Source organism: Vombatus ursinus, unplaced genomic scaffold, assembly GCF_900497805.2.
Source record: "Vombatus ursinus unplaced genomic scaffold, bare-nosed wombat genome assembly UNPS02014798.1, whole genome shotgun sequence".
Taxonomy (NCBI): Eukaryota; Metazoa; Chordata; class Mammalia; order Diprotodontia; family Vombatidae; genus Vombatus; species Vombatus ursinus.
The window spans coordinates 802,857-814,879 of NW_020954576.1; the positions used below are offsets into that span (position 1 = coordinate 802,857).

Consider the following 12,023-nt stretch of genomic DNA (forward strand, 5'->3'; position numbering starts at 1 on the left):
ATCACAGCCCTCCTAGAGGACTAGTATGCCTCTTGAGGACCTGATGGCGTTTGCCACCTGACCTCAGGTCAGGGGATGTGATGTGGATGGGTGATTCTTGGGTCTGATGCCTTCCACCTTCTTGCACACGCTGGGTTGGAGAAGAAGGTCAGCATCCCCTGGCCTTCGGCAACCATAAGAAAAACAAAGTTCCTGCCCCTTCTCCCCTCCCCAATCCCTTCAAAAATAAACTCCATAGGGACTAGAATTGAGGTGGAGGCAGAAGGCTGGGTGGGGGGGCGTTCTAAGCCCTGGTGGGGAGGGAGAGGAGTGTAAGTCCGATGCAAAGAGGTCGAGATCCAAATGGCTGCCACCAGAAGGGCAGGGGGAGGGATGGGGAGAAGAACGGGAAGGGGGTTGGGGACATGGAAAGTAAAGAATCGCAAGCCGCGATTACAGCCCCAGACTGCGCCCAGCCCAGCAATCGAGTCGCTGCGGGGCAGAGGAAGGACAAGGCTGAAGGTGGGGGAAGGGGAGCGGGGGCAAGAGAGCCTCGCGCACGCCGCCCCCAGTGAGCACGCGGCGGCTCGGTCACGTGACAGGGGAGGTCGAGGATCTGGACCGAATGCGTGGCCCGGAAAAGCCCCGTCTGGTCACATGCAGGGGGTGGGGTGGCAGGAAAGGGGATCCAGGAGGAGAAGGAGGCGGAGGTAGATGCTGCGACAGGAATCACGTGAGAGGGGCCGGGTGAACGCACCTGGTCATGTGACAGGGGAGAGGCGAACGGGGGGCGGGGAGGAGGACCAGAGGAGGCGGGGCACGCGGCTTCCGGCGGCGGGAGGGGGGGATGGGGGGGCCTGTCCCGGAGGTGGCGGCGGCGCCATCTTGGCGAAGGGGGGATCAGGAAGTGCGGACCGCGGCGGCGGCGGCGGCGGCGGCGGAGCCCGGAGCGGAGGCCGGAGGCGCCCGGCCCGCCGGCCCCGGAGCGGAGCGGACGATGCAGCAGCCGCAGCCGCAGGGGCAGCAGCAGCAGCCGGGGCCGGGGCAGCAGCTAGGGGCGCTGGGGCAGGGGCTGGCGCTGGGGCAGGGGCAGGGGGCGGCGCCGGGGGCCGGGGGCGGCCCGGGGGGGGGCCCGGGCCCGGGGCCCTGCCTGAGGCGGGAGCTGAAGCTGCTCGAGTCCATCTTCCATCGCGGCCACGAGCGCTTCCGCATTGCCAGCGCCTGCCTGGACGAGCTGAGCTGCGAGTTCCTGCTGGCCGGGGCCGGGGCCGGGGCCGGGGCCGGGGCGGCGGGGGCGGCGCCCGGGCCGCACCTCCCCCCGCGGGGCTCCGCGCCCGGGGAGCCCGTCCGCATCCACTGCAACATCACGGTGAGGACCCCCGTGGGGCGGGCCCGGCCCCCCTCCCCCTTCCCGGGGTCCTCGTCCTCTGGGCCCCCGCCAGGCCCAAGAGCCGCCCCCACCGGTGGGGCGCCCCCACGTGGGGTCTCCCTGCTCCTTGTCACAGCCCACTCAATTTGCTACCCGGGAATCCGACGTGGTCCTCTCCTTAGCCCTCCCCAAAGTCCCACCCCACTGCCTCCTCCATCACTTGGGGCCGCCTCCTAAGAACCTAGACCCCTCGAGAAACACTGCAAGAAGACCCCCCCTCCCAATTTCTGGAACTATCCCTTCTTCAGTCTCCCCCCAAATACCAGAGGCACTTCTTGCACGCTTCTGAGACACTCCCCTCTCCCCTTCTCAGCAACTCCTTCGGGAATCTAGGCTTAGGTGCTGTGGGGAGTCAGTGATGATGATAATAACAATTACTGACTTTTCTGTAGCACTTTAAAGTTGAGCACAGAACCCTCGAATAGCAGCATCTCTTTGGACTCTTGACTTCTTCCAAGCCAGGGCTTTCAGAGACCCTCAGTTCGTTGAGCCTTCAATCCACACCCCTCCACCCCACCCCCACACACATCTTCTGGTACAACCTCTAGTTAATCTCTTCCTGCCCCTGTTAGTGGGAGATTTGAAGCTTCCTTTACTCCCCAAGGATATGAGGGTACAGTTGCATTTTCTACCCCTTTTGATGATGAACTTCCCTATTCCACCCCAGTCATCTTGTCTTATCTACTGTAGTATTGTTACATCCATCTTAGTAATTCAGTCTGGTTATAGAAATCTCACAGTTAACTCTGCCACCCCAAACGAACTTGTTCTTTTCTCCCAATGGCCTACTTCTTGCCCCATTCCCAGGATATCTGTCTGTTCCCTCCTTTCCTAGTCACTAATAGCTTTGATAATTTCCCATTCCACATGGTCACTGTACTTTAACATGTTTGAGATTACCTAGCCTTCTATCAGTGTTTTGCCCCCCTCACAGGCCAGGGAGGTGAAATCTTTGCTAATTCAGGCTGGATGCTGGTGGGTGCAGCCTAGAGTGAGCAGATAGTTTTGTTTGGGAGCACTGAGGGGATGAGATCCAACTTCAGATCAGCTTGGACATTGTCCCCAGCCAGCTTCCAAAGCACATTTTACCTACTAGGCCAAAGTTCTGGGAGGAAAGTTTCTGTTTGGACAAAAGGGATTCCCCTCTTCTTCCATCTTCTGACTTTGCCTTCAGACACACCTCTTCTTCACAGAAAATTGGGGTAAGGAGAAAAAAGTGGTTTAGTCAGATGTGATAATAGTATCTCTCTGACAATCTTCCTCCAAAATTGAGGCGTTTGAGCTAGGTAAGGGATGGGAATCCCATCAAAAGTGCGTGATTTACTTGGTATTGTGTTGCCTAACTGACTATTGCTAGATTAAACCCCAAATTTCTCAGATATAGAATTACCCTCCCCATGCTTCTTTTTTGTGTTCAGTTATATGCTGTCTGTCCTGCCTATGTCTGAGGCAGTAGGTTAGCTCCAGAGAGCCCCAGGTAGTCTTCCCCTTTCTGTGGGATAAGGGAGAAAGGAGTCTGGATTCTCAACCAACCCCTCTCTGGGAAATAGGGGGAACTTGGGCTGTCTGCATCCACTGTTGTGGTTTAGGAATGCTGGGAATGTCAGCAGCGTAGGTTCTCTTCTCCTAAATCAGTTGTGTAGAGCCCTGTGACCTCTTGCCTCCATCCCACGCTTAGACTGTGAGGGTGGCAGGTTAACAGGGTTACCAGAGAAAAGATGGGCAAAACTGGTCTCCAGTCAGTGTTGGAAAGAGGGGTTCCCTTATACTACCGCTTTATTCTATCACCCTTTGGCTGAATGCTGGGAATAATAATTTGGCCCCAGATAAAAACCTTATTTGTTGCAAGTCTTCCCCCTCCTAAAACTAAAGTAAGCTGTTGCTTTTTTCTGTTCTGATTGTATTTATGGTCCTTCCATAACTCTGGGTTCCATCGTTTTGGGAGGAAAGGGGACTGGAGTCTTGTTCTATAAATATAGGGGGATTGCCTTAGCCTAGACCTCTGTGTAGGGAATAGAACAGTTTCTGGGGTCTCACTGGAAGTAGTTGTGATCCCCTTCCTTAATTTTTCAGTGACCGGGAATAGAGGAAAAGGGGCTCTGGTCTTCAAGCTTCCATTCAGAGAAGGGCCCTCCCAAATCCGCCTGGTTGGGCACTGATCTGCTGAGCCAGGCATTTGTGAGAGAGATGGGGGGGGAAGGGCAGACTGGCACCTGGGAATGGGTGGGCAGGCAGAATCTGAAGTTTCCATTTTTGACCTCCCTGTCCTCTCCCCTTAGGAATCTTATCCTGCGGTGCCCCCAATCTGGTCTGTGGAGTCTGATGACCCTAACTTGGCTGCCGTTCTGGAGAGACTTGTGGACATAAAGAAAGGGAATACTCTGGTGAGGAGGGCAGGGACTTGGGGCCTGAGCCAAGAAGAGAACCTGCAGTCGAGACAGATGAAGGGTGGGAATTGTCCTAAATTTAGACGACACTGTAAAATAACAGGCCTGAATAAGACTCAGTAGGGAAGCCACCTTCCCCTAGCTAGAGGGAGAATACGTCATCAGCCCCATGCTGGGGCTTTCTAACAGAATCACTCCCATGGCCAGGTTTCCAATATGACCCAGGGTCCATGTCCCTTGGAGAAATGGATACTACTCAGCCTTCATCTTGGGTCTGAGTCCTTGGTTTCTCCCACTGCACCTGGCCAGATTGGGGAGAGGCAAGAGTATCTTATGTCACTGTGGTCTACTGTCCCCAGCTGTTGCAGCATCTGAAGAGGATCATCTCTGATTTGTGCAAACTGTACAACCTCCCTCAGCATCCAGATGTTGAGATGCTGGACCAGCCCCTGCCAGCAGAGCAGGTGAGTAACTCAGGGGGCTTTTTTCCCTCTGGCAAGTCTATTCTATTCCCATCTCAGTCATAACCCTAAGATAGATAGGAGTGTGGCTCACTTATCTAGGGATGCCCTCCACATGGGGGTTTCCTAGGGTTAGGGGAAGCTAGAGACCTAAACTTCTACAGGATCACAGGTGTAGCATCAGTCAGGGAGGCCAAAGTAAATAAATACTATTCTTTGGGAAATTGAATTGTAGTTCCTTGCTCCATGAATGATAAAGAGATGATCAAGAGTAATGAGCAGGCTGGTAAATTAGTTGTTCCAGCACACTGTAGACTGGGTGAATGTCTAGGCTGGCAGTTTTAGAATCCCAGCCCTGAGCATTCCGAGTAGTCAGAGGAGAGGATGTGTTTAGGGAACCCAGTCCTTCTACTCTTGGAACATTGGCTCTGACCTCCATCTTTTCCCTATGCACTGCAGTGCACACAAGAAGATGTTTCTTCAGAAGATGAAGATGAAGAGATGCCTGAGGTAGGTGACAGAACTGGGTTAGGAGGGGTGGGTGGTAACAGTAATTTTGGTAAGTTAAAGGTCATCTGTATGGGACACTCCTGTTTATAGAGTCCTGTAGAGAGGACACCAAAGGAAAAAAGGTGGGGTCATTCATTGGGGGCGGGGGAGGACTGAGACACATGAATGTGAAGTAACTGAAGACTCTCAAGAAACAGCACAGCATCCAATGGTAAATCTAGTTCCAGCTGAATACCTGAGTATTGGTGTGGTTGGAGTTGGACAAGGTTAATCAGGGCATATGGTCCTTGGCTGGAATATCAGGCCAATAGAGGGGAAAGTCAAACTGGACTTAAGGGAAAAGGGACTCACAACTGCTTCTTAGGGGTGGATTCATGTCCTAGGTTCTCTGCCCTTCCCCAATTACAGTACCTTGAGTCTGTAAGTATTAGGTAGGTTAATAACTCAAAATTCATCTCAAACTTTTTTATTAAATGCCTATTCTATGCAAGGCACTATATTAAGTGCTAAAAATGCAAGAATAAACAAGGCACGAGATGGCCTCTGTCTACTCCTCTTGGGTGGTAGGGTCAGTCAAGCTGATGGAGGGCTGTGAGGATTATATGACACTCTTAAGACACCGTATAAATATCAGTCATTGTCATGGTGTTTTGGTCCAGACCTGTGATTCAGATGGGTAATCGTATGTTACTTTTGATCTTTACACGAAGTTGGCAGCAAGATTAAATGACTTGCCCATGGTCACATGGCCAGTATGTGTCAGAAGTGGGACTTGGGAACCTAAGTCTTGCTGATCCTCTGTGTGCTGCATCACACTGACTGATGAAAGCATGGGTTGGGACCAAACCAAATCATTATGTTGTTATGGAGTCTGCTGGGTGGAGTGGGGAGAATGGGAGGATCTGAAGCCTGTTCTCTTTTCCCCCAACCCACCCACCAGCCTGGTAAGAGTTTACCAAGTAAAATGTTTAGCTTGCATGTCAATCTTGGGGAAGACAAAACCATACAGATGGGTAATAGCGGGGAATCCAAATCCCCTCTTGTTTGGTCCTCATCATAGAGGAAAGAGAAAGGTCAGGGAAATGAGTCTCTGGCTTTTGTTGCAGTTTTTTCAGGTCTATCAAATGCTCACTTGAGCCATGCTTTATATGAACTTGGTGAAAAGAGGGACACATCCCCTTTAGGATAGTAAAGAGTCAGGGGGATCAGATGGCTTGAACGTGGAGTTTAGTCTGTGGGCTATTGGCTGCCTAGCTCACATCTTCACTGCATATGGGGCTGGGGAGATGGCTGACTGCTCCCTTCCCCCCACCAAAAGAATTCTTTTGTTTGTTCCGTTTCTCAAGGATACAGAGGACCTCGATCACTATGAAATGAAAGAAGAAGAGCCAGCTGAGGGGAAAAGGTCCGAGGATGATGGCATTGGGAAGGAGAACTTGGCCATATTAGAGAAAATTAAAAAGAACCAGAGGCAAGATTACTTAAATGTACGTGTCCCCTGGGGGCGGGGGGTGGGCAAGGGTCCTGGATCAGGGTGGGTTTCTCCCACTGGTATTGTCATCATGGCTGTGCCAGGCTTAGAAGGCCTAGAATGGGATATTGACTCTTGAAATGTAGGAGGAAAGAATTAGTGCTTCCATCCTTAGGCAATTGCCAGGTATCCTCTAAAGTCCACGGTGTATCCCCTGAGTCCTGTAATGGTGGGAGGTTCCTATTGTCCCCTCCCCTGCAGGGCGCAGTGTCTGGCTCGGTGCAGGCCACTGACCGGCTGATGAAGGAGCTCAGGGATATTTACAGATCACAAAGTTTCAAAGGCGGTAAGTCCAGCTTTGGAGAGGGGGTACTTTGGAACATTGGTTATTGAGGAAGAAGGGGTGGGAAGCAGGGGCTTTAGTGCTGGGGTGGGGGGGTCCTGAAGCTACTCAGTGGGAACCTAGGTTTTTGTGAAGCTTAGGACCTGAAGATAGAGCCCCTAGAAGTGAGTGAGGATGTTAGACCAGTGCTGAGCCCTTACCACTTTGCTTTGGTCTTTTAGCCTGAGGAGGGGAAGGGTCCTCCTTCCTGTTGTCCTAGTAATACTCATTTCTTCTTCCTGTCCTACCCCCAACCCCCAGGAAACTATGCAGTCGAACTAGTAAATGATAGCCTGTACGATTGGAACGTCAAACTCCTCAAGTAAGTGAAAAGCTGGGGGCTGGGGAGCAGAGGGGTGGCGATTAGTAGAAGCCTCCAGAGCAGCCTTATTTAATTGTCATCAGCAGAGCCCAGGGGCTTAGGGAGGGGGAAGGCCAGGACAGGGAACAAAGTTGTCTGTGGCCTGGAATTGACATCAAGTCAATGCTAGCTTGAGCCCTAGATTGGGCATGGTGGTGGGCTGGAGGCCTTCTGAAGCTCTTGGGGACCAAGCAAGAGCCTGTTACCCTCCTTTGTAGGGTTGACCAGGACAGCGCTTTGCACAACGATCTCCAGATCCTCAAAGAGAAAGAAGGGGCTGACTTCATTCTCCTCAACTTTTCTTTTAAAGTAAGGCTGTTCTCATTTCACATCCCCCATTTTCCTGGCCTGTATCTCTGCTTGTCTACCCTATATTCTCTGTGGGGAGGTGAGGTGGGATGGGGTGACCATGTTTGGCACACAGTAGCCACTTAATGGATGCTCGTTAATTGATAGATTAACTACTCACGCTTGGGTTTCTGACTTGGGTTTCTCTTCCTCTTAGGACAACTTTCCCTTTGACCCGCCATTTGTCAGGGTTGTCTCTCCAGTCCTCTCAGGAGGGTGAGTAGATGGAAAAACAAGAGATGCCCTGTGGAAAGGTGGGGATAGAGCCTGTGCCATGCACAGTTGACCAGTCTTTTCCTCTGCAGGTATGTCCTGGGTGGAGGTGCCATTTGCATGGAACTTCTCACCAAACAGGTGAGCTTGTTGCCTTGTCTCAGCTGCATTGGGCTGGGGATTTTCCCAAATACATCCCCAGGTGGAGTTTTTATAAGTTATCACTGTCATAGATGGCAAGGATAGCACCCGGTGCCCACCCTTCCTGGATGGTTTGGGAATGCCTGTATTGTGGGTGAAGTCTGGGGAACTCATTTGTGATGTCTTATTGTCCCCAAGACTGGAGGAATCCATGTCTTGACCTGTTCTATCATTTCCCCCTCCCCTTCCCCGTTCTTTTCACAGGGCTGGAGCAGTGCCTACTCCATAGAGTCCGTGATCATGCAGATCAGTGCCACCCTGGTGAAAGGGAAAGCACGAGTACAGTTTGGAGCCAACAAAGTAAGGACAGGGTAGGGGTAGGTGTGGAGAGGTGTCGGGGAGGCAGGCAGAGAAAGGGTGTGGTGCCAGCTGGCAGAACACCTCCACTGGTCTTCTCTTTAGGCCCAAGGAGGGTAGAAGCCGTCATTGTCCATAGTGTTAGTTGGGAGGGAAAGGGGAGCCCTGAGATATCCGCACTGGGGAGCCAAAGTGGTGGCCTTAAGAATTAAGAAGGAAAAAGAGGTTGAATACTGTTAAAGAATGTAGAAAGAAGAGTATAGTGTCTTACAGCCAACCAGATAACCATCTGTCCCCGCTCCTTAGTACAGTACCTGGCATATAGCAAGTGTAAATGCATATTGATGGCTTGTTTGCTTTATACTTTGGGTTATTGGGTAGAATAAGAAGCTAGGAGCCAGATAGGCAGGCAGTAGCCTTCTCCATTTGTATTCCTGAAGCTCTTGTCCTCAGAGCTGCTGGAACAAGTCATACTATCACGTATCCTGGGTCTGCTACTAAATCCAATCTCAATAGGGCTCTCACTGCTGTGCAGAAATCTTTTAATTCTTCTCAAAGTAACCTTTACATTCCTGCAGTGGTAGTTTCAAATCTTACTTCCTCTGAAGCCACTGCTACCACCCCAACTCCCAGTTTCTCAGCAGGTGACTTCTGCTCCTCCTTTACTAAGAAAGTCACGGCCCTTTTTCATGATCTCCTTTAGCTTCTCATTCCCTCAGAATCACTCAGTATCTTCACTCATCCTTACCTCTTTTGTTCCCAATCTGTTAAAAAAGGCCCTTCTGGGGCAGTTAGGTGACATAGAGGATAGAGCTCCAGCCTTGGAGTCAGGAGGACCTGAGTTCATATCTGGTCTCAGAGACTTGATACTTAGTAGCTGTGTGACCCTGGGCAAGTCACTTAACCCCAATGTCTCACCAAAAAAAGAAAATAGTTTTTGCTAAGAATAATCCTTCTACTTACATTCTTGATCCCATTGCCTCCTATCTCTTCCAGGAGCTTGCCCCATTGATCATCACTTCTCTTCATTTTAATTTTCTCCCAGTAACTGGTTTCTTCCCCACTGCCTACTTCAGTCTCAGACCTCAGGTCTTAAAACAATTTCTCAACCCTTCCATTCCCCCAAACCCTTATCTCTTCTTTTTCACTGCCAAACCCTTCCAAAAAAGGTTCCTGCCCTCTTTGCTTCTAAATCCTTTCCACCCACTCACATTTCCACCTCTTGTAATCTGTCTTCCAACCTCACTAGACTACAAACTATTCTTTCAAAGGTTAATAATGATCTCTTTAGTCTTGAACCCAGTGGCCTTTCTCAAGATCAGATGAGATAATTTATTTTAAACACTTTGCAAAGCCTAAAACATGATACGATGTAAGATACTATTTCCTTAGTCTTCATCCTCTCTGACCTCTGCAGTTTTGACTGTTATCACCCCCATTATCCTAGATGTGTTTATGGTTTTACAACCAGAAGGAGTATTAGAGGTCACCTAGTCTGATGGCCTCACTCTCCAAATGACAAACCGAGGCCCAGAGAGTGGTTTGCCCAAGGTCACATAGGGAGAAGCTGAACCAGGACTGAAACACAGGTCCTCTGACTCCAGCCCTGGTGCTCTTTTGGGGGGGGGGGGCCATTTGGGGTTAAGTGACTTGCCCAGAGTCACACAGCTAGTGAGTGTCAAGTGTCTGAGGTCGGATTTGAACTCAGGTCCTCCCGACTCCAGAGCTGGTGCTCTATCCACTGCACCACCTAGCTGCCCCTCTGGTGCTCTTTTCCCTGCACTCTACTGCCTTGGCTTCTGTCAGTCACCATGCCTTATCCCCTAAGTGTGACCGTACCCTCAGGCTTGCTTGGGGCTCTCTTCTCACCTCTGTGCCGGTAACTCCAGCATCTTTGTCATCAGCCTTGAGTCCTCCACTGCTGTTTGCCTGCTGAATGTTTCCATCCGGGGAGCCTGTTCGCAGGCTCAACATGTCTAAAATTCAACCGCTGTCTCCTTCCCCTTCTCCCCACCCAGACCTGTTCCTTCTCCAGATTTCCATAAAATTATCCACCATCCTTCCAGTCTCTCCTTGTGACCGTAGAGTCCTCCTAAGCTCATCTTCAGCGGCCACCTGTGGCCCTTTTTGCCTCCACAGTGTCTCTTGCATCCTTTTCCAGCCAGTACTCTAGTTCAGACCACCACCATCTCTTACCTTAGCTACTATAGTAGCCTCCTAATTGGTCTGCCTAATTCCAGCCTCTCCATTCTATGAGCTGTGAAAATAGTTTTTCCAAGGCATAGGTGTGAGTATGTCATTCCCTTGTTCAGGAGCCTTAGGGTTGGTGCACTCAGTTGCCTCTGAGATGAAACACAAGCTCCTCTTGACCCTTAAGCTTCCCCACAATCCTAGTCCAACTTAACCCATTTGTCTTCTTTTACATTACTTCTCTTCCAACTCAGAACTCTGTGGACCTATGAAGTCTGAAGCTTAGATGCCTCATCTTTCTTTTGGTTTAACTCGGGTCACCCTTGTATAGAGCCCTCCCTGATTGCCCTCTTTCCCTTCGTTATCACCCTCCCCCTCCTCAGATGTCCTTGAATGTGCTTACTTGTGTCAATAATTATAGCTCCCTAGGAGAATAGAAGGCCCTTTGAGGGCAAGGGCTTGTCTTTGCACAGTGTATAAGCTTAGTAAGTGCTTGTTCAATTGAACATAGAATTGAGATGGGAGAACAAGGCAACAAATTGGTCCTCATCTCATGAACTGACTCTTCATCTTTTCAATGTTCTCCAGTCTCAATACAGTCTGACAAGAGCACAGCAGTCCTACAAGTCCCTGGTGCAGATCCATGAAAAAAAGGGGGGGGGGGGGGGGGGGGGGGGGGGGGGGGGCACATGGAAGAAGGGATAACAACCCACATGGTCAGCCTTGGGAAGGGTGTGCCCTATAGGGCCTTCCCCAGTACACATGACTGCTTTCAGAAGGGGAGGGGCAGGAAATAGTCTGTCTTTATAACTTCCCCCCCATCCCCCTCATGTCCCCATTCCTTGTCACAAGCTGAAGGAACACATCTGGTCTCTCCTTCAGCCGTCTCAGATAAGGAGCCATATTGGGCTCCTTTTTTATGATGTCCAGGGAAGAAATCATCCAGATTTGCATTCTGTCATCTCCCATCTCCTCCCTATAGGGACATCCTTCCAGGGATCAAACCTTCCCTTAGAAGGAGTCCCAAGATTGAAGATGTGGGGCTAACCTTTGGGGACAGTACTGCTGACAGTATGCTTTGTTTACAGGCTGGTACACACCCCCCAAAGAAGACGGCTAACCCCGGAGTATCTTCCTCCTCCCTCCCCAGGCACCACTGGACCAATTACCTTTGAATGCTGTATTTGGATCTTACGCTGCCTCTGTGGTTCCCTCCCTCACTCTTTTCCTGGACGTGATAGCTCTGCCTATTGCAGGACAATGATGGCTATTCTAAACGCTAAGGAAAAAACAAAACAACAAAACACAGAACTGTTTCAGATACTCAAGACTGACTTACAAACCAACCAACCACCTTGCTGGAACCCTTGCTAGCAGGCATTCTTATAAAAGAAACTTTTGAGCCTTCTTATATTGCTGGAAACTCAGCTGTGCTCCAGACTAGAGCAGCCTCCTTACCTATGCTATGGATTTTTAATTTATTTTCTCTTATTTCATGTACACTGCTTTTTTTGGTTACAGTGTATGATGGATGTGTATGGAAAAAAAATGTATCTTTGGGAAAACAATTACAGTTTGTTAATTTGAAGATGCTGGTCTTGACTCTTTCATTGTTATTTTTATTCCCACATGCCATCCCCTGAACTGTGTGGTGGGGGGTGGGATGTGGGACACATGGTGTTCACCTTGAGTTTTGGTGTAGAAGGTGGAGGCCACATGCCCCTGGCAAGGAGGGGAGGGAGATTTGAAGCTCACCATAGGTCCATCCTTTGGCCGTGATGTCTCCAAAAGGCT

At 50.4% G+C, this 12,023-nt stretch overlaps 1 protein-coding gene across 1 annotated transcript; it reads left to right on the forward strand.

Moving 5' to 3' along the window:
• Positions 1–976: 976 nt before the first annotated feature.
• LOC114049821 (ubiquitin-conjugating enzyme E2 Q1-like) lies at positions 977–10,934 on the forward strand. Its single transcript, XM_027871237.1, has 12 exons — positions 977–1,348; positions 3,688–3,792; positions 4,155–4,259; positions 4,716–4,766; positions 6,113–6,253; positions 6,499–6,583; positions 6,881–6,941; positions 7,199–7,289; positions 7,486–7,544; positions 7,634–7,682; positions 7,947–8,042; positions 10,818–10,934. Exons 1-12 carry the CDS (start codon positions 977–979, stop codon positions 10,932–10,934), a joined length of 1,332 nt encoding a protein of 443 aa, XP_027727038.1.
• Positions 10,935–12,023: the final 1,089 nt, after the last annotated feature.